The 27,366-nt window shown below is 40.8% G+C and overlaps 3 protein-coding genes across 7 annotated transcripts; 1 reads left to right on the forward strand and 2 right to left on the reverse strand.

Moving 5' to 3' along the window:
- The first annotated feature begins 93 nt into the window (after positions 1 to 93).
- il17rb (interleukin 17 receptor B) lies at positions 94 to 10,937 on the forward strand. Of its 4 annotated transcripts, XM_088636973.1 has the most exons (13): positions 94 to 958; positions 1,151 to 1,175; positions 3,025 to 3,171; positions 4,129 to 4,229; positions 4,732 to 4,858; positions 5,792 to 5,839; positions 6,087 to 6,259; positions 6,612 to 6,677; positions 7,232 to 7,304; positions 7,519 to 7,557; positions 8,127 to 8,165; positions 8,809 to 8,883; positions 9,142 to 10,937. In XM_088636973.1, exons 1-13 carry the CDS (start codon positions 878 to 880, stop codon positions 9,813 to 9,815), a joined length of 1,668 nt encoding a protein of 555 aa, XP_088493099.1. In that variant the 5' UTR covers positions 94 to 877; the 3' UTR covers positions 9,816 to 10,937. The 4 variants fall into 4 exon arrangements, with proteins under 4 accessions (XP_088493099.1, XP_088493095.1, XP_088493096.1 ...); XM_088636969.1 differs by lacking the exon at positions 7,519 to 7,557; XM_088636970.1 differs by lacking the exon at positions 7,519 to 7,557 and having other exon boundaries at positions 8,130 to 8,165.
- Positions 8,374 to 22,545, reverse strand: actr8 (actin related protein 8). Its single transcript, XM_088636966.1, has 13 exons — positions 21,298 to 22,545; positions 20,778 to 20,948; positions 20,362 to 20,472; positions 20,134 to 20,238; positions 19,337 to 19,510; positions 18,536 to 18,629; positions 17,956 to 18,088; positions 16,876 to 17,029; positions 16,609 to 16,704; positions 15,978 to 16,118; positions 15,346 to 15,610; positions 14,553 to 14,716; positions 8,374 to 14,164 (listed from the first exon to the last, which is right to left on the reverse strand). Exons 1-13 carry the CDS (start codon positions 21,421 to 21,423, stop codon positions 14,021 to 14,023), a joined length of 1,878 nt encoding a protein of 625 aa, XP_088493092.1. The 5' UTR covers positions 21,424 to 22,545; the 3' UTR covers positions 8,374 to 14,020.
- A 1,239-nt stretch (positions 22,546 to 23,784) lies between these two features.
- selenok (selenoprotein K) lies at positions 23,785 to 26,949 on the reverse strand. Of its 2 annotated transcripts, XM_088636974.1 has the most exons (5): positions 26,780 to 26,945; positions 25,783 to 25,873; positions 25,434 to 25,517; positions 24,881 to 24,979; positions 23,785 to 24,206 (listed from the first exon to the last, which is right to left on the reverse strand). In XM_088636974.1, the coding sequence occupies exons 1-5, from the start codon at positions 26,796 to 26,798 to the stop codon at positions 24,203 to 24,205; spliced, it is 297 nt and encodes a 98-aa protein (XP_088493100.1). In that variant the 5' UTR covers positions 26,799 to 26,945; the 3' UTR covers positions 23,785 to 24,202. The 2 variants fall into 2 exon arrangements, with proteins under 2 accessions (XP_088493100.1, XP_088493101.1); XM_088636975.1 differs by lacking the exon at positions 23,785 to 24,206 and having other exon boundaries at positions 24,877 to 24,979; positions 26,780 to 26,949.
- Between the last annotated feature and the right edge of the window lie 417 nt (positions 26,950 to 27,366).

Below are 27,366 nucleotides of genomic sequence, written 5' to 3' on the forward strand. Positions count from 1 at the left end.
GTGGGTAGACCAAGTGGGTGCAGGGAATGTCTAATCACGTCGGACGTGCTGAAGTTTTAAAACCATTCTGCCTGTCGTGGCGCATATTCCTTATTTTTTTTTGTTTTGTGTCAAACGTTCCCCCCTTTCCCATTTTCTGTCTGACCTTGAATTGTCAGACAGAAATCTGAAGTGCGACACAGAAAATTTTATTTCGTGACCGTGTATGTCTAGACCACGTTTAATATCGGTGATATTTCTTCATAGTCATGCTTTGAAGTGGTTCTTAAACCAGTGGAAGGTGCTATAGCTGGGAACAGAAGAGGTTTTCTGATCTAACTACACACTTGTACACAAAGGGGTTTCTTCTAAGAAAGAATGCCACAAGTCTTCTAAGTTGTCGCGTTATTCTTGTTTAATGCAGATTTTTACAGCGTTTTCCAGTGGTTTTCCACAGAGTATTTTATACTTTATATTTCCCATGTTTAACCTGAAGTACACATTACTAAAGTGTTTTTTTTTTATCAAGGCTTCCCGGAGTAGTTTATCAAGGCGGCTATTATTAATGCAATATTTTACATTTCCAAACCCTTAAATTGGTACAGTAGTAGACGTTAGTTGTCGGTTCACAACTTCATACAACAAAAAAAGTATCCTCTGAGCTTTGCCAAACAGTTTGTGAAAACCTCTTTATATTTTGTGGCTTAGTTGGGGTAGAGGAAAAAGAAAGTGTGACCACTCTGGAGAACACGCGCGTCTTGCTATCAGATATTTAAACTACGAATAATATAACCCCGCAAAAGCAGACTATCTGAGTCACTGTTTCCGGCCGCACATGAAAATATAACCTGCGCTCCCGGAGCGCAATTTTCATAGCAGGTTAGAGCTGAGTAAGAAGATGACAGGAACACTGAAGCATTTAACAATTTATTCATTACTTCAATTGCTATCAGCAGAAGTGACTAGGCTTCCCCAGCAGGTAAGCAGTTTTGATCAATGTTATTGGTTTACTTTGGCTTTTTTTGTTTGTTATTGAATCATTTGCTGTTTTTATGTTGTTGTTTCTTGTGTGTGTGTGTGTTTTATTATTCTGATCAGGTACTATATATGTTAGCGGACTTATAAAAACAGTTGGACTAACGTTTCAGTTATTTTTCTGAATCTGTTACAGGGCGTGAAATGTGTAGAACAAGACCGTAAGTACCGTACACCGATCAACTGATTTACTTTTATTAAGACATATCCTCTCTAAAACGGTCCTGCCAGGTCTTCTGCTTTAAAATTAAAATTAATTTAAAATTGACTAAACTTCATTCTGCACATGAAGTTGACATTTATAACCTTTTTGTTTCATTTGTATGACATCCCGTCTCTGTACGCAATGATATACAGTATGATTTTGCCTTTCTTAAACGTTAATTGTAAAAAAAAACATGAAAATATAATGTTACACTGAGGTTAACTATACAAATTCTGATCAGCAGGAAATATTAAAGACAGTCTCAATGATCAATACGATACTATTGTAACAAATAAGGGTGTGTTTTATAAACGTTAAAGGGTCATAACTGACAATATATTTACAACATAAAACGTCCTCTATGATGAGGAATGATTATAGCCATGTGATTTATTGATTTCGTCCATAATTCAATAACAGCGTAATAAACGGGATACAGATTCAAATTCATAATTATTTACAATAACACAAATTGTTTTACGAAATACAAGACCTACACATACCACACTGTTTTTTACACTATACTGTATTAGATCGTTCAGCGTGCAAACACTGCTGAATCAAAACGCACAGTGCGATTCTCAGTTTGAGTGGATCACTTTAAGGTTCTGAATTGGAAAAAATGGGGATGTTAAGATTGCCCTCATAAAAGCTGAACTCTTCCACAAGACATCTAACTCTCACGAGTGGTAATCAAAATACGACCCTTAATGAAGAAGTTGCACCCCAAACAAAACGGGTTCAAAACTGATGGACTGGGCTTCGAGTATTCCTTCAGCTAAAAAAGGTTCAGTCTTTCCCCCCAAAAGCTCTAGTCACTATCAGAGCTTAAATAACTCATTGACCTTGGTTCACCAAAAATAGGAATTTAATGTGTAGTGCAATTGTTCTCCGGAGCGCATTTCTTGTGGTTCCTTCACAACCCCAATTCCAAACTCTTTGTTTTTTTTATTGAAATTGCTCCCTGTCTGCTATTCAAAACCCCTTGGGTACCTCCAGTTAATAGAGGAGGGCTGGTTGTTTGTTTGTCAAGAGCCAACGGCATGTCATATCACCCTATCAGCCAGCAGCCCTATCACCCTGCAACTCACAACTGGCAACCTGCTGGAGCTCAGCAGGTGTGAGCCTGGCTAGTACTTCGATGGGAGACTCCTGGCAAACCTAAGTTTGCTGCTGGAAGAGGTGTTAGTGGGGCCAGTAGGGGGTGCTCACACTATACTGGGTCCTAATGCCCCAGTATAGTGGTGTGGACACTATACTTTAAAAAGGCGCTGCCCTCTGCGTCCTGGCCAAATTTCCCCCCAGCCTTTACCAGTCATGGCCTCCTAATAATCCCCATATATGAAGTAACTTCATCACTCTGCTCTCCTCCCCACTGAGAGCTGGTGGGTGGTGAGTGTATTGGTGCAATCTGGCTGCAATCACATCACCCAGGTGGGGTTACACATTGGTGATGGTGGAGGGGAGCCCCATTACCTGTAAAGCGCTTTGGGTGGAGTGCTGTATAAGTGTGAGGAATTATTAATTATTATTATCCCCTCAACCATGGTAGGTGAGCACACCCCAGCCTAACCAAGCTGACAAGTTTGCTGGACTCTCTTCCATAGACATTGATGAATGTACTATCACGTCTAATACCAGACTATGAGAACTGAGAAATGACTAGAATGTTCAATGAGATTCAATTATATCAGCAGGTTTGCAGCAATGACTGGTATAACACAAAGAAAATTACGTGTACTCAACAAAACAATGCATTTCTCTGCTCCGTCTGCAATTTTAATGAGAATTTTAATTCATTAAAGATGGCACTCCACCTGCAGAATGGTTAAAGGAACATGACTTCACCCCCTCTGATCTCCGGGACCTAACTGTCACAGTGTTTCAGAATGAGCATTTACCCAAATCCACAGGGCCATCTTTGAACATCAGCTGGTCCGTGAGTACAGATGGTATGCCACTCTCATGCTTCTGTCTTAGTGATTTTGCTGTTTGATAGAAGTGTTCTTTGTGCCATAACTGAATACAGAAAAGTGGTGCTTTGCAACCCATGACGAACAGCAGCAGGTCTAAGTGGGTGTTCAATAACAGTAATGAGATATCAGCATCAAATAAATCAAGTTAAACTGTGTCCACACCCCTATCAGATAAAGCCACAAAGGGACATAGAAGGATACACAAAGTCAGTCAGTCACAGTGTCCATGTAATGCTTTGACTGTTGGTGGCCTAGTTCTTTGGTTGTTAGGCAGCATTCTGGTTACTAAGTTTCAATCCGAAGTGCCAGACTCTAATCCATTTGTCCTGCGCTGGTGTCATTAGGAATTGTGGGTGTCCTACCCGTATGTTATCATTGATGTGATGATTGTCACTGAACATCAAAGAAGTGTGTTGATGAGGTTTCTGGGACATTTAACGTATGTTACAACAGTTTGTTTGGCTGTCAATATGGGACAATTGTGGTATCCTGTGTTCAGGACAAAGGCTTTGTTGCTTGGCTCACTGTTGTTCCCTTTGTGCTGCAAAGCTTCTGCACATGTTCCACTTAATACCTTGAGGTTACACTTTGCACATACAGTACTGTAGCACTTCAGGGAAGTTGTGGCACATTGTGCTCAAACACATTTTACTGCAAAAGATGATTGGTTGCTGTACATGCAATACGTGAAACACTAGAATTATTGGGGTGATATGTAATCACTTATTCTTTTGGGACAGTGTGTATTAGCTCATTAGCAGTCATTAACATCCCATAAAGTTTGTAATCAAGCACCATGATGCTTCATCTGTTTTAATTTCTTATGTTTCTGTATAAGGGATGTTTCAATCAGAGGAGAAAATGCCAAAGTTGTAACAATACAACAGCAATAACAAAAAAAAAAGACTGTATATGTGTATTTTTATTTTTCAGGAAGCCTTCAGTTTCTTAAAGCAACTATCATCAATATAAATGGGAAACAATTTAGATGTAATTATTTACATCCTTTTAATGAATGTTCCTCTCAAGATCAGGTATTGACCAACTATTTTTAAATGCTTTTATATGCAGTTCTTGAGTAGGCATCGGGGTTTCTTTCATACTTTAGAACAGAGTATTGGCATAGCAAGTCCCACTGAGCAGATATAGTGTAGCGACTGGTCAGGCAAGCCCTATCCTACTGGGTGTAGTAAGTATGAAGTATCCTTTAGTCATTCCTGACAGCTGGCAGGATCTGGTTTATTCAATCTAATAAAGTTAAAATGTTTAGATTCATATACTCCTTCCTGAATTGAGAATTGTGTTAAAATAAGATGTTTAGATAGCAGAAAACCCACACACTTTTAGAAATATACTATATATTGCAGTATTTTTCTTAGAGGTTCCACTCTGGAAACTGCAAAGGATGAGACTTTTTATTTGTACTTTTGGAATGAAAAAAGAGAAAGAGAAATGCCTGACTTTTGTAGAATATGCATCAATAGAATTAAAGGGGAATATATTTAAAGACAAAATGATGTTTTTCTCTCTTTACAGTGGTGGTTCCACTTCACTGATTACATTGCTAAGCCTGAAAGCGAATATTTGGTATCTGCTCTTAACATTCCTCCACCAAACATTAAAGGAGAAGAACCTAAAAAACACAGAAGAATTAAAACACCAAGTAGGTCTGGTTTTATTATTAATGAACTATGTACTGTACAGCTATGCAGACTTACTTATGCAGACTATAGTGCAAAAAATGTCTTAAACTATCTAGGAAGAGTTGATACAAAATCATTTTGGAAACACTGCGGGACAGGCAAGACATGTTGGCAGGGAAAGAAAATAGTTTGTTCTTTGCTGTAATCCTTAGGGATGCACCGATGTCTCTCTGTCCTTTTCCAGATGAGTCCCTCTTTTGTAATATACTACTGACATTGAAGTCTAAGGGAGATGGCAGGCTTGTGTGTTCACTTTTTAAGAAGTTAAACTGGAGTGCGTGTTGCCTATATAAAAAGTAAATGTGTTATCTGGATATCCAATTATTATAATGTATATGAAGTGTAGTCTTTTCCACAATTTAAGCTATAGTTCAACTACTGTATATAAAGTACTATATGCATGATTTAGCAGGCAATATGCAATTCCCTCCCTAGCTGTACGGTTTTCCTTCTGCATAAGGAAGATAACTTTGGCTGCTGTCACATTTTAGAGACAACATTTCTGAACAGGTGGCGACTCACTGTTCAGGGGTGCATATTAGTGATCCAGGGATCAGAGTGAAAAGCCATCGGTTTTGTCCCCTGTCACTGTTTAGGTATTCTAAAATATCACAACAATAAGAAAAAAAAACTTTCAGAGAAATCACCATCATTTTTAAAAAAAGGTTCAGGGATGTACATTTGGAACTGAAGAAGGGTGAAAAATATTGCAGCGTCTCTGCACACGGTTTTCAAAGTCTTTTGTTTGTTACATAATATGTAGCAATTGGCCAGAAATAAGGCACACATACTGTATATTTCCTTAGACATTCCAAAGTGTAAAGTATAAGGTAGAAATCAATGCAGTTTTCCATTAAAGGTTTTCACTGCTGCCTATATCTTGTACCTCTCAGGCTGCAATGATGAAAGAATGAAACACCACAGATATTGTGTTGAGAGAGGTAAGGTTTTGTTATTGAATCTTTTTATTTCACTACATTGTTGTAATTGCTGATCAAGTACAACTTTATTGTAGATCATTGGGAATGTACTTCTGTTATACGTTACTGTTAAAGTTTGGTAGCTTGTTCTGTAAAGCAGACAAGATTAATATTAGGTATATGAACAAATCATATTATGAATATAGGTAATTTAAAAGTATAATTATCAGCACTATATATAGCATTGTAATTGGGTTTGTGCTTATAGGATCCACGTGGGAACCAGATATTCATGCCATCATAAGATATGGTCAAATTGAGATGTCCTTTATACCCAGTAGACTTTCCAAAACATACTCCATTGCTTCACTTAACTGCAAAGACTGTTTGGAATATGTCCCATATTGCTGTTTACTTATTGATGAATATGATATTTCTGTGGTAAGTAATTATGTTTTTTAAATAAAGCAACCCATATCTAATTTTACAAAGCTAAATACTGTGCAAATTTAATAACAAATAATGTGTTGTTGATATTACTGCAAATACATAAATGCTTACAATTTAGTTCAAGTACAGTATGTAACTGCGTAGGATGCAAAGGAACAAGTAAAGGTTTATTCCATGCTGAACAGAGAAGAAACACGTTTCAGCTGTGGAGCCTTCTTGGGGCAGCTTGTAATTTATAATGCTTATAGTTAAATTGTCTTGTGCAAATACACCCTTGTTCTGCACAATTACATTGTGGTTAGTAGTGTTTCATGTTTTAATGATGTGTATATCATTCATGCAGGAGAATGATTCCAGAATATCTACAAGAATAAATGCAAGTGAAGATTGTAAATCCATGCTCATTGAGGTAAAAAAAAAAAGCTTTGAGGAAAATACTGAATTTCGGCTGATTTATGACAATAATAGGGCCCTGCAATCCTATAGCTCTTTTCATCCCAAAAGATCCCAAAGGGCTTCACATTCTGTACAGAAGGGGACCCACGTGGGCAAAGACTGCCAGCAACTCTGTGCCAGAAGCTCCTCTACACAGTGAGGTGGAGAAATTAGAAATTACCTAACCAACTGAATTAGGGGAGGATTGTAGAGAGGTCATTTATCCACTCCTACTCTTGCAAGCTGTGCCATGGGACTTTTCATGATCAGGTAGCCAGGACCTCAGTCTCAATTTCTCAGACCGGTTATTAAATCTCAGTAGCAAAATAAATGATTGACAGTATTGAAAAATTTGATTAAGTTTTGAATGAAGCACAAAATGTGAACTTAGTATAATGTGAAAGTACTATGTAGTTGCCATGTTGCTGGAAACCGCTGGTCTCACGACCAGTGAGAGTTTGCCCTTCCTGCTCACTAGTCCCTGTTCAGTACATTTTAAATAATAATATGCTCTGCTTTGTTTTTCAGATAATTCCATATTTTGATGGGTGTAAAAGTGATTGTAGAAGACTGTATGAAAAGGTGGACTGCAGCCAAATAGGTATCTCTTCATTGATTGCTCTTATGAGAATGTTTAACTACAGTATAGTAATATCTTTGTTGAAAAGGAGTTGTTCTTATATCTCATTTAAATCCTTTGACCTTTTGAAGTTGTTATTTTTAACTAATAATTTAAAATGTATTTAAATAATTCAAAATTTACAAATTTACAAAAAAGTAACTAAATTTATGTATTTTATTCTCTTATTTTTAAGAAGAAACCACTACTATGCCTGAAAAGATATCTGATATTGGTAAGGCGACAATATGCATTAGTTCAATGTTGGGTGTGGGCAGTGATAGTAATGCATTTACAGTAACTATTTAAGCAAATTAGTAAGTACTTGAGATAAACAGATTGCTGAACTGGGTCTGGTGCCTTGGCTGGCAAAGCAAAAGGAGACTGCCGACAAGATCGTAGTCATATGTACAAACACAGTGAGCAGCCACTGGCCCAGCTCGAACCCAGATCTGAGTAACCATGCTGGTCCGGCTTCTGTAGATGACCTTTTCACTCTCACTCTCAATATGCTGATCAGTGGGATAAAGCACACAGACCTCAGACAGTACTTGTTATCTCATTTAAATCCTTTGACCTTTTGAAGTTGTTATTTTTAACTAATAATTTAAAATGTATTTAAATAATTCATAATTGGGATGAAGCACACAGACCTCAGACAGTACTTGTTATCTCATTTAAATCCTTTGACCTTTTGAAGTTGTTATTTTTAACTAATAATTTAAAATGTATTTAAATAATTCAAAATTTACAAATTTACAAAAAAGTAACTAAATTTATGTATTTTATTCTCTTATTTTTAAGAAGAAACCACTCCTATGCCTGAAAAGATATCTGATATTGGTAAGGCGACAATATGCATTAGTTCAATGTTGGGTGTGGGCAGTGATAGTAATGCATTTACAGTAACTATTTAAGCAAATTAGTAAGTACTTGAGATAAACTTGTCATCCTCTATAACATGTTCCAAAGAATGATAGAATTACATCCCTCCAAGAAACATTTTAAATCACAAAGAGAGACAGGGACACAATCCAAGACAAATCAAAAGTTGGTTTTCACACAATATTTATTGTAAGACTTTCATTTCATTTTGTAAGCCAGAAAAACAGGTACCAAACAAAGAGAAAAATATGACATTTCAGACACAAGTTTATGTTTTCTGTTTGTCTGACTAAAAAAAACATCATATCTTTTAGAATATAATCTCCTATGACAGATTTTTTTCATTTTTTATTGAAGGACATGTTCTTTCAGTTTTCATCCCAGCTATGCTGGAATCTTGATGTTCAGTGTGAATTAATTTTTTGTGAAGGAATCTGCTTTCTTTCGGATTGTATCTGCTGAACAAAAACTGCAGTTAAGACTTGGAATTAAGTCTACTGGAGGAAGGACAAAAATAGTTGGGAATGTTAACCTACTGTAAATACTGAGTTTATGTGTTAAATGAATCAGCTATTAATGTAACTGTTTTTTTTTCTTTCAGGAAATATATATATCACTGTGATTATTATCAGTATTGGACTTTTTGCAGTTCCAGTCTGTGGGATTTACATATGGTGTAAGTTATTAATGACTGTATAACACATGAAAAGCATATGCATTTTAGTAATAGATCAAGAGAAAGGTCTATAATCATAATGCCTCATACAATTTTAATTGTTAAATCCTGTTAAATGCTTGCATCATATGTAGATGCACTTCAGTATTTTTAATAATTTGAACTGAAAAAGGAAAAAGTTCAACGGAACACTGTAGGTATTGCTTATCCACACTTTCTTTGTCTAATGTTGACATGCCTTTTTATTTTTTTCTTTAGATAGGCACAGCAGATCCGGTAGAAGTTTTGACTCGAGCACTGCAACAGTTACAGTACTCATTGTGTATCCTCCAGAGAACCACATTTTTCAGAAAGCTGTAGTGAGTTTTGCTGAATTCCTTCAATTGCATTGCAAATGCAGAGTCAGCATCGATGCCTGGCAGGGGCAGAAGATTGCTGAACTGGGTCTGGTGCCTTGGCTGGCAAAGCAAAAGGAGACTGCCGACAAGATCGTAGTCATATGTACAAACACAGTGAGCAGCCACTGGCCCAGCTCGAACCCAGATCTGAGTAACCATGCTGTTCCGGCTTCTGTAGATGACCTTTTCACCCTCACTCTCAATATGCTGATCAGTGGGATGAAGCACACAGACCTCAGACAGTACTTGATTGTATGTTTTGATAACGATTTCAGCAAGAAGCACCTCCCTGCTGTTTTAAAGCCCTGCCAATTGTATCGTCTCATGAAAGACCTAGAATCTTTTTGTGCAAACCTTCATGGTACATCTCCAAAAAGAACCTGCTGTCAGCTGTGCCCTGGCGGGTCTCCTTACACCAAAGAAATGACCACTAAATTGAAAGACGCAATATACGAGTTTCAAAAATGGGAGGCTTCTCAAATGAATTTTAAATCTCAAAGAATCCCGTTGATTAAAATTACAACTGACTTTTGAAAAAAATGCAACAAATCTGTTAAGCCGGTCCACAAAAAGCAGCAAAGACTCAGAAATATCTGACTATTATAACGACAGAATTGGAAACCACTTGTGTACTTTCAGTTAGGGTGGTGCTCGTTCTACACATTACGAAGATTTTAAAAGATATTTTCTCTACATCAGTGAATATTTCCAAGCTAACTTGGTAACTAGCTGTTCAATTTAAAAAAAGTGTACTTTAATTGCTTTTAATTTGACTTATAGCTCTTATGTCTTTAGGTGGTATTAAATACATAAAGAAATGTGCTAGACAAATCAAAATGTGATCAATAAATGTACCTTATGAAACCTGGAAATATCTGGCAGCTTTAACAGATGGTGATGTGCCTTGATGACTGTCAGTTTATAACCCCGGAATAAACTGTCATTGTGCAATAATGCTCGATACAAAGTTCATGATACAGTATGTATGTGCTTAGGATCATTATATTTATGTTCAACAACAGAATCCATTGACATTGAGACCTGAAGGAATTGAAAGCAGATTGCTTGCTTGCTTGCTCTCAAATATTTAGATCGATGAGTTGCAAAAGATCTGATTTGCAATATACATCTATGAACTGCCGCCGTTTCAGAGTTTAAAGTTATTAGTCATTAAACTAATAGTAGTGAATTAAATTTCTTTTACAATCCCTTTTACAGCCAACAGCTGTAAAGTACACTATAGCACTGTGCACAGACAGGATTTAATGTGTGCATGATTGAAAGTATTTAAACAGCCACCTTATGTGCATCTACAGATGTGATCTTGAGGTTGCAGGCTGACATAATTTTGTTCTTTGCAGAAACTAGATTAAGAGTTTTATAGTTTACCATCTACAAACGTTTTTCTGGATTTTCTTAACATTGGTTCATTGATATATTTTATTAATCAAATTATGTGCAGCAATGAGGAATTTCAATGATTTGTGAAGATGATTCCTTGCAACTTAAAAGTTAAAGGTATAACTGGCTCATTCATTCAAGCAATGCATTAAGATTATTATATGCTGATTTTATGTCTGTTTTTTTAATACGTAAAAAAGATTAAACAAATGTTTATATATTTTTTAAATAAATGTTGACAAATATTCCTAAAAATGTAACTAAATCATTTTTCACTGTGTGTGTTGGCAACTGTGGCTGCTGGTAAACATAAGTATTTGCCCCTTTTGTAACCCACTTCAGTGCAAGAAAGCAAAGCCTATCTTCGGTCAACCACAAATCAGCAGGCCTTTTAATTACTTCTAACGGCCAGCAGCCATATCACCCTGCAACGCACAGCTGGCAGCCCACTCAAGCTCAGCAGGTGTGAGCCTGGTCAGTACCTGGATGGGTAACCTCCTGGATGGGGAAAAACCAAGGCTGCTGCTGGAAGAGGTGTTAGTGGGGCCAGCAGGGGGCGCTCACCCTGCGGTCTGTGTGAGTTCGTATGCCCCAGTATTGGAAAGGGGACACTATACTGTAAAAAGGTGCCATCCTTCGGATTGTCATTAAAATTCCCAGGGTGTTTTCTCGAAAAGAGTAGGGGTGTTACCCCTGCATCCTAGCCAAATTTCCCCGGTGGCCTTTACCAGTCACGGCCTCCTAATAGTCCCCCTCCCTGAACTGGCTTCATCACTGTTCTCCTCCCCACTGAGAGCTGGTGTGTGGTGAGAGTACTGGCTATGCACTATGGCTGCACACTGGTGGTGGTGGAGGGGAGTCCCCATTACCTGTAAAGCAGTTTGAGTAGAGTGTCCAGAAAAACATTATAGAAGTGTAAGGAACTCATATTATTAATAGCAATTTACAAAGATTTTGAACTTGTGAGTTGTGAGCATCGATTTTGTAACTTAATCGATGCACAACAGTGTTCCTTGAGAGCTACAGGGTGGTGGTATTCTCATTTCAAATGATCACTGAACTACTAAAAAAAAAAACAATCACCCATTTTACTCATCAAAATTAAATAGTATAAAGAGGTGAGAAACTGATGAGTCAAGCATAATTTAAGCTTCCTTGCCGAGGAAGGATGTGCCAGTCATTCAGTCTCCACCAGCTCCGCTTGCAGTGTCAAAAGGTGAACAGCTCAATGGAATGCTGCCCAGATCCAGCTGGAATAAAACTGAAAGCTACTAACGTGAAAAACTGGTACAGGGCTAGTGGTAATTTTGATTACTTGTGATTTTGCAAGAGCAGAGAACAGTAGTTCAGTTGGATTTATTAACACCCCAGCAGAAACAGGGATACTCTAGGTTTGATACATCAAGTGCCAAATCTGTTGTACCGAGCTTACAAATCACCAATCGGTTAAGGAACTTGTGCCAGAATTCTTCAATAGACTAGATTTATAGGCCCGCAAGTGGGTCTTTCCCGACAAGAGTTCAAGTAAAATCACTTTTAATTAGATTTTTCAACATTTATGTGCACGTACAGACGTGAACTTGAGTCTCCAGGCCAACACGGGTGTCTTTTGCAAAATCTAAATTGTATAACTGTTTTTTTATAGTTTATTGTTTACACACACTTTTGCGGATTTTCATTTCAGAATAGAACTGAAGTAATGTTGCTCCTTGGAAAGATTTAAAAAAACTGGCACATCTTCATTTACTGTACTATGATTGTTGCCGTTCTCCACATAGCCTTTCGGTACCACAGAGGACGATGGCTGACATGGTTTTCCATGCTTTAAAAAGTCCCGTTCAATATTTAATATCAAAGGGATGCAAGAGAAAATGTATTTTCCATATTCATTTCTTTATCAAAGATAAGACCTACCCCTAACGTAAAAGGACTCATTTTGTTCTATTTGATCATTTATATTCTAACCACTAGACCACTCATAAACTCATAAATTTTACTCATAAATCCTTTATTTGCTCAATTTTAGAGAAATTATTTTTTTCAGGTTTTGCTTTTATTTTAAAATTGAACAGCTGCATAACTGTGTTCATGAGCCACAATTTGTTTTCAATGTATTACTAATTACATTCTGCCAATTATAAAATCTCTCGCATAGCAACCATCATGGAAAAAAAACTGTTACTGGTGAATTATGACAGCTCAAGAGGTCCTTCTTATTGGGCCAAAATGTCAAAACAGATTGTAATCACCTTTCCTGTCTCTAATTAGATATGACCTATATTTCTGATCTTGCGTTTAAATCTTTTCTGTACATCGATATACCACATCCTTACAATCTGGAAAAAATAATGACTGAAAACTACTTTATCTGATCAGACAAATCAGTATTACTGAATCCTGCGAGGTCAAGTAAGACACAGGTAGAGAAAACACTTTTAACCGTTTACTCAATTCAAGTTAATTGTCTCTTTCCACTACGTAAAAGGGAAGCTAGAATTTAACCATGAGAGAGCTTGCTTGTGTCAAGACAATGGTTTAATCGCATATGAATTAATATACGAATATAATATATGACTTCTTAACTCACTGGCACTGCATTTACAACATGCTCCAACAGACACAAGGAGGAGATTTTGAGTCCCACACGTCACACTTGGCTTCCATCTTTGACAGAAATAAAGATATTGCAAATATTGTGAATATATGGGGCCTGAATGTGCTGTATGTCACTAGCCCACTGTGACTGGGACGCAAGCCCAGTAGTGGCGCACTATTGGCTGAGCGCCATCGAGGGTGGTGTAGAATTAGTTGACCAAGACTGTCGGCGGCCCCCCCGGCCCCCCCAGGATGCTCCAGACTCACGGTGTTGTCTACATGCCCGTCCTCTGATCAGCGCTCACCCTCCAGTACAGAGCTGAGCTGCCTGGGACACGTTAAAAGACGAGTGGTTCAAAGGCGGCCGGGTTAGAGAAGTCTGCCTACACTTCCTTTTTCTCCCACGTTTTCTTTTTTAAAAAGCAGCGGACAAACAAGAAGTTCACTTTCTGTCGGGTCAGCCATAATGTGTAAAAGCCAAATGCAGGGAAAAACAGTCTGATATTATTATACACATTTTTTTGTGGAAGAAAGAACAGAAAGTCCAGAAAGCTTTTTCATCAAAAAAAGCGAGTCCTTCGCAGTTTCCAGTTGGTTCACTTAACGCGTTGGCCAAACACACAGTGTAAATTCGGCTCACAGGCGGCAGATAACTGAAACGATTCCCATAGGTCCCACCTCCGAAGAAAAGTTTCCCCGTTTCGTCGGTGTGAAGTCCGCCAAGCGTTCTTAAGGCGGTGCGCTCACCAGACAAACGCCGCTCTCTCTCTCAGGATCCTCATGCCAAAACGCTGCCACTCCTGCTGGTAGACCCACAGCTCCTGGGTGGTGTCCAGGCACGCCAGAACCGCACCGCCTTTCCAGGCGATCAACCGGGGATCCATGTCCTTGAGACAAGGCCAGGACAATTACAACCTAAATGTCCGTCAACCCTCTTTGCAAGATGCGAATGGGAAAGTCCCATGGCTGCAGGAATTTTCTAATATATGGTACGTGTTTCCCCCCTCCGCTGTAGTCAGATTCATGAACCAACACGTTACGTTATTCATTAGTCATGTAAACTAGGTCCCCCCCCCCCCCAAAGTGAAAGCACTGGAACTTACACTGCCTTAACTAATTTTACAATGTACCGAACAGACCGTCTTTACCAATCCACGACGTTTTAAACGCCCTTCAAAATAAACCCTACGAAAGCGACTGCAAAAGTCACTCGGAATACATTTCCCCGGCTGCAAGGCGCCACTTTCTCCAGCGCCACGCGCGGAGCTGCCTTACCTTAGGCCTCGTGATGACCTCGACGTTTTCCACGACCCTCCGGAAGGACGGCGGCATCTTGTTCAGAATGCGGTGCTGAAGAAACTCCTGGGCCCTGTGGAACATCAGGCCCCCGCCAACTACGAGGATGGAGCTGTACATTTTTTTCTTCGTCTCGTCCGAAGCTTCAAATGGGTCAAAGCGGGAGGATGTTAAAGACCGCACTGCCACGGAGTTGTGCAAAACAGCTGAACAATTGGAAATGGACAGTAGCCGTGCTCAAATCAGTTAGCTACCAACCACAAAAGAGGCTGGATGGGCAGAGTGATTGACTCTAGTTCATAACGATTGTTTCTTATGTTCTTACATTCCACACCGTTTCCATACTCAGTTAAGGCAAGCGTGCCAGATGCTTCCCTTCGGCAAGCTGGAATTCTGGTTGAAAACCCCAGCAGGGATCAATTTAAAGCACTCTCATTTGACGGCAGCCTGATGCAGAATATAGCTATCTTGCAGGAAGGACATTTTTAAGAACCCAGAACTAGAGAGCACAAATGGAAGCTAGATGATAGTGCATTTAAAACCAGGAACGAGAGACAGTGTGTTGTGGGACAGTGGAACAAGCTGCCCAACCATGCTGCTGAAGCCGATACCCAGGCTCCTTCCAAGAAACGGCTGGATGAGATTTTTCAGGTCAATTATCTACTAACTACCACACGGCCAGGTGGGCCGAACGGCCTTCTCCCATTTGAGCCTGTTCCTATATTCTTCACCCCCCTTCTACCGCTGCTCACAGTATTAAAAACGTACTTACCGCAGCAGTCGATGCTGTGCAGAATGGCTTTGTCTAGGCCCAGTGCTTTGCCTTCGAACTGGCTTATGGCAGTCTTCCTGGACATGAGAGCAGTGGGTGGCTCGTCCACGTCCGCGCCCGTCATCAGGCAGTCGCTCTGGGAGTGGCCCAGGTCTATGTCCTGAGGGTGGCTCCGGTCCGCCGCCTCAGGGTTCTGGCTGCCTGGTTCGCCGTCGAAACCAGAGGGCTTAGGGGGGGCCTTCCTCTCTGCTGTAGCTTTTGCAGACTGCTTGCACGAACACAGAAAAAAGGCACATAGAGGTGATTATCCATGTACCTGAAGGATGTTAATGAAATGTCTTTCTTGGAGGACGTACTCATATCACATTCTGCCTATCTGCATATCACATCTTAAACTCCTGTGTCTCATAAACCCAACAAACAACAAGGAAGAATGACAAATGCAAGCAGCTATAGCATATTTATTATTACATTATAACTGGGTTTATTTGTGCAGTCTTAATATCTGCTTGCAGTCCTGAGACACCACAACCTGGAACTGTAAAACGGGTTCTGGGATTAAAATTAGCTCATGATTGCCAGTACTGTGCAGATGCCACCCCTGTCAAGGAGGGACAAGGGAACAGGCGCACCTGGTCCTGCTTGCTCTGCGTTCCCAGCAGGTAGTGCTCATCGTAGGGGTCCTCTGGGTTCCCTTGCGAGCGCTGCTGGAGAGACGTCATCTTCTGCCCCACGATTCCAAACGTAGCTGGATAGAAAATTGCCATCGGAGCCTGAACTCCAAATTCAGATCAGAACAAGAAATCTGTCAGTCTTCTGCAAGTACAGGCTTTCGTGTTCCACAAATGAGAATCCCCCTCACTCCCAAAAAGGTAAAACTAAACTCTGAGCTCTCCTTATTTGAATGCACAATTAAAGACAGAAGTTTCCAACAGACTGCAAATGGCATCTCAGATAAGAAACAGACATTTTCTTATCTGAAGAAGGCTTATTCAAGAACAGAAGAGACTACAACAGCAAACTACAGATAACAAACCATGCAGGTAAAATTAGCAAGGACTGAGCTTTTTTTCTCATCATCTGTCTTGTATTCAGGTTCCACCCTAAGGGATCATTATCACTGTACCGGCAAATGGAAGATTTAGACATTCAGCCACATTAAAGCCTAAAACAAACAGTACAACCTACAGTACACTAACTCTCAAGTCTCAAGCTTTGCAAAGAATCAGGAGAAAGGGGGCTACTGAATAGGGAGGTTTGTACCTGCAGCTTCTCATCTCCTAAACGGAACTGGTAAAGCAGAGCAGAAGAATCAGGGTTTCTGATGCGAAACTCGTGGTCCTGAAGTCCCGAAATATCCTGATGCAAAATAAATTGTCTTTAGAGCTCACCTGTTCTGTGGGCGCATTTCAAAAACATACACAAGGTCCACCAGCATTTGCCTTGAGTTTCTGACACAAGTAGAACAGAAAGGCACTATGCAGTTTTATGCTCCTGGAAATCCCAGAATGCACCTGGTTTGCTCTGTACCTGGTCAAGATGACAGAAGGTCTCTTTCAATTGCTGAAGGAGCAGGCAGTCCAGCCTATTGGACAGCTGGCACTCTCTGTAGGGAAAACCAGCCCTCTGCAGCAGCCAGAAAAAGCATCTTGTCACATCGGAGCCTCCATATGCCAAGCACAATCTACAATGCAGACCATATATATTTATTACTTAACTTTAACAGGGGTTAAAGGATGTTTTACAATGCACAGCTGCAGCTCCATCATCTTCAAAACATATTTAACCAAACTTCTAACTGAAGTTATACTATCACCACAGAAAATCCGTAAAGACTTTTTTGCCTCTATACAAGCCAAGAATAAGTCTATTATTCTGAAAGGCTGAATAAAACAAAAACATATTAAATGTGACCTTTGAACAATACTTACTAAATAAAAACCACACGCACACGTCAAGACATTTGTTTTGTTTTTTTACTGTTACATGGGACAGAGTGCAAGCACGGAATGTGACCTTTGTTATCACTGTAATCTTGCTACCCAGCAAAAACAGCAGCAATCAGTAACAGACAGTGTCTGCTCCGTGTCCTACACCCCGAGAAGAACTGCCAGAGCAGAACACTTCAGTCTAGGGTTTTCCAGAAGATGAAGCTATAATCAATCTTTGTGCTCCCCCACCCCTCAGTGCTGGTAGAGCAGCTCGGGCAGTGGGTGGTGAGCATACCCACAAAGCATGGGTTCGCCTTTGGATCTGCGGCCGGTGCAGAGCTTATGAGGCTCTCCCCCCGTGCTCTGGTGTCCTAACCCACATTTAGACAGAAACAGAGAGAGGAGTTTCTGTGCCATGAGTACACGTACAATGAGATTCTTATCCACGCCGTTCTCTCTGGACATGCACAGTACAGTAGAAACAGCGCAACAGTTAATGCCACACAATGTAGAAAGTCCATTACAAAACAGTAGTGACAGTATGTACAGACAATAGACAAACAGAGCAAAGGATCATTAGACTTTTGTCCACGACAAAGGTGACTGGACTCTTTTAACTCCTGACTTGCCCACGGGTCTTACTACGGGACTGATGGATGTCGACCACTCTCCAACATACCTGGAACTGCGATGGGAAATGCCATCTTCCACACAGCACACGCTGGTCTTCTGGTCTCCCACATCCACCACACAGGCACTGCTCAAGCCACTGCCGAAGGTGGCGCACACAGACTCTTGATGGACTACAGTAGCTGCGAGTTAAAAACAAAAGGGAACACACACCTGCGATTCGTCTCCATCTCCTGCAACATGTCTGCTTCAACTGGCACGAGGCGGGAGAGCATCTTCATTAAATCATTTTTTACAACCTAAATCTTTCACGACAAGTTTCTGTTATTAAACCCTTCAGTAAAGAGCAAAGATGCATGATTAAACCGCACTACCAGATCATTTATTAGGTGCACACCTACACATTTGTAGTGTGTTTAATTTTATCATCTGCACAAAAATCCACAAGCAAAGTTGAGCCTCTTGCCCCATTGCCATTTACTGTGCAACCTGATGGTCATATTTCGGATTGCCCAGATTAAGCACTGCCTCCCTGCGAAGGATTTGTACGTGATACAAAATTCAATTTTCACGTGATTTCTGCTCATATTTTTTAAGTAGCAATAAACCTCAGGTTTATCTCATTTTACCTGAGAAGCCCATTTTCATTAGAAGCATGTTAACCAGCTCCTTCACGTGCTGTCGATTGTAGATGTCTGGAATTAACAAGATGCACCTGTAATACTGAAAGTCAACAAACACTGGTCCGTGAGAGGGACAGTCAGTATTCACAAAGAACAAACAGACACACTCTATGTTCTAAATATTATCAACAAAATAACGCCAACAAGTAAATTCAATAAGAAATAAAACATAAGAACATGGCCTTGCATTTTAAATAAACACCACGTAGCCCAGTGACATCCTGATCCTAGACGGCCAAAATCCACCTGAAATTACAAGTAAACTAAAACCCTCAATGACTAAAGACCAATACTGGTATTATAGACCAATGAAGTGAACAACTGATGAATAAAATGATTAAAAAAAGTCATCCGGGGCCAGGGTGGAATGAAAACCAGGAAACACAGTGGCCCACCAGGACCAGGAGTCAATGTCAGTGGTTTAACCCAGACCCAACCAACACCCACAAGAACTGAAACTTCACATGCAGACCACAGACTAGGGAGAAAGACTTCCTGTGTGACACTGCCATTTCCTTTACGCTCCTTCTGTACGTCTCAGATGTCAGAGTCTGTTCCACTCTGGTGCGAAAAAGTGACTCAGCTAGTATTGTGTAGCAGAAAGCCCTCAAAAAAAAAACTTTCCGAAGTGAGGTTTTTCCATTTAGAGTGTGGGCTGGACAGGATTTCTATATCCAAAACACAGCCCACACCCTAACACGGGAGTGAGGCAGAGCCAAACACTAGAGCCGTCATCCTCTGAGGTACCTTCAGGTCCTTGAGTGGAATTTCCAGAAACTTCTGGATGGCATGAGACCAGATGGTCTCCAGGTCTGCTAAAACAGCGGTGAGCGATCCACTGGGCCCGCTGTGAACGTTCAGCTGCCCTCTGCAGACTGGCCAGTGGATGTTATAACAGTCCGTGGGGTTTACGTACAGAGCCTGCCAGAAGGGGGAAAAAAAAAGGAAATGCGTTTAGGAAATGAAACGGCAACTTATTGGATAGTTAGCTTGGCTCCTCTGCCAGACGTAGCTTTACACAGTTTCTTCTCATGTCGTCACACACTTCTGAGGCTGCAGAGTCTTGCACCCGGCTCTCAGCTGGGTACGTTTTAAAACTGCTCCTGCAGCTCACTTCACATGGACAGGGGAGACAGACACAGGAACGGCTTCAGGATAAAAAGTAGTTCAAGTAGGGAGCTGCGTCAGCATCAGCAGCTACCTGAACAACTTCTCATTATATGGTTGCTAGGCTTTTTAACCAAACTGTCTACATACACATATGTGTAAATTCTTTAAAGATAATATAAGAGATATATACTGTATAGAAAACACACAAGAAAGAACATGTACAACGTACATTTCTACAGGTTCCTTTCTTCTTCAACATTAAACAACTTACCTCTTGATTCACTGTATTACACAACCATGTTTGTATAGACTGTGTTAAAGATTGTGAAAGAGCTAAGTGACCATTTCACGTGAACGGTGCTATAGAAAAATCAACTGAATTGTAATTGTAACCTCTGTACATTGCTCGGGACAAATGATTAAGAATATCTCACCTCATCTCCCACAAGAAACTCGGGGTGATGGGATGTATTTGTCCACTTCACTCTGGAGTTTGGATCCAGCACAGCCGGCCTCATCTGTTTATTGAAAGCCCTCGCCTGCGGAAAGAACAATATCATTCTCCCAAACGTGTTGCACGAGCTGCAATTGAAAGTTCGCTTTTTTCAGCCCACGAGCACGGCCTCCCGGACAGACGCAGGCACAAAACTTTCTCAACTCACTTGATCAGCCGAAACTGGGATTCTCCTCGCCCCGTTTGACATCTTCTTGGACCATATAGCTTGATCAACCATCTTAAGACCATTCTGCCTTTGTTCGTTGCTTTCTGGTCTCTGAAAGCGGCAGAAATAACAAACAGATTCACTCTGTGATTAGGCAAGTGGCCTTTTACAATCAGCCTCATGCCTACCTGTAAGGTGAATGTAACCTAAACACCGCGTAGTGACAAGATGTGTTTTAATGCAACTATGTAAAGAGCAGCAGTGATATTTACTGTGTGGAAACAGGTGCACCTTCACAGAGTTAAAAACTGATGTTGTAGGTTCGCTAGTGAATAGAAGGCATCGGCTTCCATTTAAAAAGGGAGAAACGGCGCCCTCTGCTGGCGTGAATAGGCTACTGGCGGTACAGTACTCACAGACAGGCCCTCTCTCAGGAGCCAAGGATCCTCATGGCGGGGCTGACCTGCGTGCTTGTGCCTTCGGGCGATAACATGGGGAATGCTCACGGGTAGGGTGTCTGTAGCTCGGCCGATCCTCAGGGTTTTCGATCCTGGGTTTATCACCACAATGAAGTTGCTCTGGATTTGCTTGGGAAAGATGATAACTGTCATTCATACGGTGTTGTTGTTGTTGTTTTTTTTGTGTGTTACAGTTCCTTTCCCTAAAAGGCACAGACTTCCCTGCCCCGCCTGTGCATGCTGTATCGCCGGACCTCAAAAATCCCATTAAACGCGTGTGAACGGTGCGGTGCAACCAGGAAATTGCAGGGAAGGTGTTGCTCGCTGTGAGATTTCAGGTCAATTCATTTGATTGACACAGACAATGTGGTTCGCAAACGATTTCCTAAATTAAAACAGCCGGTTTGTTGTTGTTGTTTTTGTTTTGCTTAGATCGGGTAACTTGGTCTGGAGTGCGGTCTGGTATAGATGTGTTTACCTCCTGCAGGGGCTCCGGGATGACGGGTGGAGCAATCGGCCTCTTGACACCGCGCTGCTCCTTCTCCTTTTCGCGATCTTTCTCTTTCTCCTTTCCGTTCTCTTGCTCTTTCTCGGCCTGCGTCATCCCGCCCGAACCCCAGGTCTCCGTCGCTGAAGCTGTGAAATGACACCAGACCGAGCTGCCAGGCCGGCTTCCTCCGAAAGACTGAAAGGAGCATGCCGCCTGCTTGGTTTAAGCGACACACACACATTAACACGCCCCCACCTCCTGTCTTCGGCAATCTCCGGAATATTTCGGTTTCACGCATCTCCAACCCATATAGATAGACACTTGTAGTTCAGGTGGGGAGCTGCGTCAGCATGCGTAGGCTGCAAAGGAACAAGTAATAGGTTTATTCCATGCTGAAAAAAAGAAGAAAGAGAACACAACGTTTCGGCCGTGGAGCCTTCTTCAGGTGTGAGCCTGAAGATAGATAGACACTTGACTGTCCGCTACTCTGGAAATTTGTCTTTGGCTTCTCCCACAGAAGTACAAAACACAGAAGTCACAACAGTATGCGATACACAAATAAATGGATAAATAAACAGGTACACTGTATTCCCATCCGGACAGATAACAAAAACCTTTATTCTTATACAGCACTTTTCACGGCGTATCTTAAGGCACCGTACGGTTAAGCAATTAAAAGAGACAGGTGCGCACAATTTTAAACAGCACGTTAAACTACATATACTATATAATATATTTAAAAATAGATATACATCGCAGATGTGTTTGGTAAAGTCATCGCTATCATAGCAAAAGGGAAAGGAATTCGAAATCGGAGTAAAAACGCAATTATCTTCTACAAGACAGCTCGCATTTCTAAATGCGGTTGTGTTACATTAACCAGGACTGCCCTCCGCCCCCCTCTTTCACCGGAAACACCTGGGCCTACTTTAAGAGTAACACGGGGTTTTATTTTGGTCGCTTCGAATTCCTGGCCGAGCGAAGTGCTTTCTCGGAGTTCCGCTGCACTGCGGAAACGAGAAAGCCCAACCTACCCACGACTTCGGTTGATCACTCGGCAGCAGGCGCAGGACGCATAAAGGGAATAAAACCCCGGACGGGATGCTAGTCCTTCGTGGCATAAAAATAAATTCACACATTCGTTGAAATGAGACGAACCGTTTTCAAAGTCAATAACGATCGTTCGATATTTCTGAAATGGTGTCTGTAAAGCATGTTAAATATAAACGTATTAAAAAGCGCCCTTGATACCGAGACCTTTTTTAATTGATTTTTTTTGTGTGTGTGTGTGTAAACTGCATTCACCCGTTTTATGTCTGGATTGAAGAATAAAGCACTGAGGTTTAATCGTAAACTGTGGCCTGTAAAAACGAAGGTAGCTGTAAATTATGTTTACAGTTCGGCATGTAAAATCTTGGACAGCTGCTTTAGAGCTTTAGTAGTGACCGCACAACACACTGAAACTATTTTCACTTGTTAATTTTAAAACAACGGACGTTTTTATGCAAATTTAGTTTTCCACAGCTGTATATGTATATAAATAATTGAAACTTTGCTGCAGAAACACGAAATTGTTCCGTGAAGTGGGGCAGCAAAATGAAAATTATTTGAAAAGTTAGCATATACAGTGTAAAAACTCTCAAAACTGTCGAAAACAAAAAATGTTTTTCTTAAAAGATTAAAATCTGACCACATCTTTCCACATCTTTGCCTCTTGCTGTCAAATCGCAGCAGCAGAACAAATCTAAACCTGAACAAAGTCTTGTGTATTGCATTAAATCATAATCTTTCTTGTATTTTTTTACATCAAAAACTAAACTGGAGAATTAGTGCTGAATTTAGTACGTTTATCAAAAATAAATGACATGCAGTTAAAGTTTCTTTTTTTTTATACAAGTACAATAATTTTTAGACATCATCATAACAACAGTAACCCAATAAAGTGAAAGGCACAATATAATTATTTGTTTTAATGTATAGAGTCACTCTGATAAATGTCTTGGGTTGTATTGGTTCAAGGCATTGTTTACAACTTAATCCCTTAAACAACTGAATATCACAGACTGTCAGGTCAGACACAAGTGTTGCCCCTGCAATTGGACTGTACTTCAGAGGAGTGATGAGCTCTATTTAAACACAACATACAAGTGATTTCTCCATCAACTTCGAACACCATGTCTGAGAAAGGTTTGCTTTGCTACTGTTTGGATAGTAGATGGCTTCCTTCTTTTCAAAGCATTAAATCCAATGTATCTGTATTCACAGACAGCAAAAGATTTAGTTCTTAAAGAGATGTTTGTGTTACAACTTATATTATGATTTGATTGTCATTAGATTTCTTTAAAAAAATAAAGCAATTTTTAATTTTTTTTCAGTCAAGCAACACTTGGCCAAGAAGAGAGCTGAACTAGAGCCAGTATCTTCTCAAAATCATTCCCCCACACTGATTATCCAAAAGAAATGCAACAAAGTGAGTTTATATCCTGTATACTTTTATTAAATTTAGTTTACAATTCAGCAAATGTAACTTTTATGTTGAAGGCCTTAACTATTATAAAGATGTCAGGTTGTTAAAAATCAAATGGTTTTTTCCGTCTGGAAGACGGTCTTCCCACAGCTGTATATAAAAAGGTGGGCTTACAGAGAGGTCCGATGACAAAACAAGGAAAGAATTGTACAACAGAATCAGAAGCTGCTCATCAGATGCACTGGCCCCTTTGCTCAGGAATTCCCAGTGCAACCTCAAGAATCTGCCGGGCGGCAGAGGCAGCTGGGAAGCAGGTCACACGTGTTTGTCCCAGCGATGGGCTCGACGTTCTCCCCTACGCGGAAGCCTTCGGCTCAGCTGCGCGAGACACGTGTGTCCTCCGCCTGCATGTGCTTATGCAGGCGTTTACCTGGAAGGGCAAAAGAACTAACATCAACCCTTTGCGTTTCCTTCTCATTCCTTGTGCCATAATTAGAGTGAGTGTGAGGGGGTTTCCAAGGGGGGCTAGGAAGGCTGTGCGTTTTGCCTCGTGCAACAAAAGCTGGTTCATTTCCCGCAGAAATGGGTTACGATGTGTAAATCTGGCTCTATACACAGCTTGATATTTGTTGCAGAGCGTCAGTTCACATGGTTTGAGCATTTGGGAGGGAGGAATTTGCAATTCTAGGGGACTGATTTTTTTTTTTTTATTCATGGGGTTCAGCTACTCTGTGCATTTTCTACTCGCATTCAGATGATCCAACACTGTAATATTATTGTCATGGAAGCTAGATACGAGTTAGGCTAAAATATTAATTTTATGATCTTACGAAAAGATAAGATAAAACATTTGTTTACTATTTATCCCAGACAACAGATTTGTTTCTGCTGTACTTTACAACAGATTTATCTACGTCTGAGTGCACGAAAACAGCATCCAGCCTACAGTATAGACTGCAGGTTGCCCTCTGAACATCAGTGCCCATCCTTCCTCTGTTGAAGCATCAGTCCCGGCATGCTCTCCTGCACCACACCGAAATGTGACAGGACGAGCAGATGGTGTTTTTAACGAGAGTTCCAGAGGGCACAAGAAGAAGCTCTCACCTTCCTCATCCTCCTCCCCCCATGGGGGGGGCACTAGGACCCCCGCCCATGTGATTTACTCTGCCCATTCGCCGCCGTCCTCCAGGGAATCCAGGCGGACTGTAGAAAGCATAAACAGGACCCATTCGCAGACACAGCACTACACGCAATCATATTACAATACAGCCGGCCGCACAGTTAAATCTTACTCAGATCACACTTCTTCTACGAAACAGAAACGGACATGAACATCAGAAATGAACTTCAGAAGAACGACAACTGCTCTCTCGCACCAAAAAGGTGGCATCCACAAATGGCGGCGATCCGTGAGGGATATCATTTTATTTTGGGGCTGAAAACGAGGTTGTTGAAACACTTGCGTGTCTCGATGCAGAAAACCCGCGACAGTGTCACAGAAATCAACGTTTGGGTGGATCCGATTCTGGTCAGTAGCAAAGCTGACTAGAGGTTTCATATTAACAATGTAGTCAAGGGAGAGCCCATACATGCTGCTCCATTATGCAGTTTAAATATTCGGAACGGATATTTATACTGAGAAAATATGTATACGTACCCCCTGCCATCATCAAATCTCGAGTAAGAGGACGACCCAGAGTTGCCTTTCTTGGATAAATCTGGCTGGAATAGCGTTTGAAAGCTGTCAAAAGGGTAAAACCCAGATTAATACCTTCAGATCTGATTGGGGAGGGGGAGTTTAATAAAATCATAAAATCCAATGTCAGACAGGTTTAGATTAAAAAACAAAAAGTTAAAAATCCAACAAGATATTTGTGGTCGGTTTTTTTTTTAGATGGCATGATTTTTGATACATCACCTCAAGACACTTCAAAATTAAAACACTCAGGCCAGAGTACACAAAATAATATAGCCACTTCAAAAGAATGAACTATAACAGATCTTACAATAATCCAATGAATTCCACGGCACCCCAGAAGAGGTCACTTATGAAAGACAACCTCCATGGAGACTGACTCCTGCTGTCCAACACCTGACCTGCAATTAGGAGAAATAATAATAACTTACACTTATATATTGCTTTTCCGCAAATACCTCAGTGGACAGCAGAAACAGGTGTAGAGTCACAGACAAGTGAAAAAGCTCTATATACAGTAGGATGTGATGAGCGACCAGTGGCAGTTGATCCGAAATATCCTCCTCATAAAAAAAAAAACGTTATACATAGAAATTCAAGTCATTTTCCTTACTGATTTTCGGGTAATCGGGGTTTACTTTGGATATGGTTCACTTTATATAGTAACGCATTTTGAAAGCAGCACTGTACACGGTCTGCACTTGGTACAGGTTTACAGTAATACTGTACCTGTATTCCGTTATTATTTCATTGTCGTGAAGAAATACACTTAGAGCAACAGTGCCCAGCGCGAAGCAAACGCCTTATCGCACAGAAGAGACTGCTACACTAGTTCACATTGGAGAAGCAAGAGGATTAGAAAATCCCTAACTTTAATCCTAATCATTTTAATTTGAGGCTCTGTACAAACGAGTTTAAAGAGTCAAAGCCGTTTAAAACGTCTTCTTTTTGGAAGCTTTCGGGTAGGAAAAAGCAAACATATTCTGTCCCTGGGGCTCCACAGCAATCTGCAAATCGTTAACGGAAGACTATAGGACGGCTACTGTTATGTTACGTTTATGTAGGCAGATACGTCTACGAACAGTAACACAAAAACACTGTCAGCACAACTGCTCCGATCGCCATAGGGATTCACACCGGAGCCTTTGTAAACTGCGTTTATATTTGTGTTTGGCAAAGTCGGATGCCTTGACATATTGCACCGTCTGGTGGTATATTCAAGTTGTGTCTTTTTCTTTAAGGCTCGGTTAAGCCTCTATTATTATTATTATTATTGAGTTGCGCTTAAAATGAGCGTATCTACTTACCATTAGACACGTACACCATCTCTAACCTCCCTCCTAGTGTAGTGTTGTTGTAGTAGTTTTGTGTGTGTTTGCATGAAAGCCTTTTTCTTCCTGATCCGGTTCACTCCGCTGGCCCGGCCAGACGTCGTGCGTCGCCACGTCACGGCGTGTGGCGACAATGTTTCGGAGTCTTCCTCAGACTGAGGCAGAGGAGAAGTATCTGTCGAGTCATCGTTACAATGTTGCGAAATAGAGGAGACGTTTTGGAAATGGGGGAGGGGGGTTATCGTCAGAAACTTTGTAAATTATTACTGCAGACGAAACCCAGTGGCAGTTAATGGGTCTGACATGCAGGAAATCACACGCGTACCGAACATAATATCAGCGGTGACGCCACAGCAGGAGTTTACAAAATGTTTGGTTTTCACTGCCGTTGGTCATTTAGATTTTATGATCTGAACACCCCGAAGTCCAAACTGGCTTCAACGTTTCGTTTTTTGGCATCAGTCCTGCTGTCTGGAAAATCTTGCCCTTTTTAACTCATTTCAGCATGGCGAATTTCACCAGGAAGTCCTTAATGACTTGTCAGCTAGAAACAATTTCCATTT

The sequence above is a fragment of the Lepisosteus platostomus genome, chromosome 6 (assembly GCF_059453375.1).
Source record: "Lepisosteus platostomus isolate fLepPlt1 chromosome 6, fLepPlt1.hap1, whole genome shotgun sequence".
Lineage (NCBI taxonomy): Eukaryota > Metazoa > Chordata > Actinopteri > Semionotiformes > Lepisosteidae > Lepisosteus > Lepisosteus platostomus.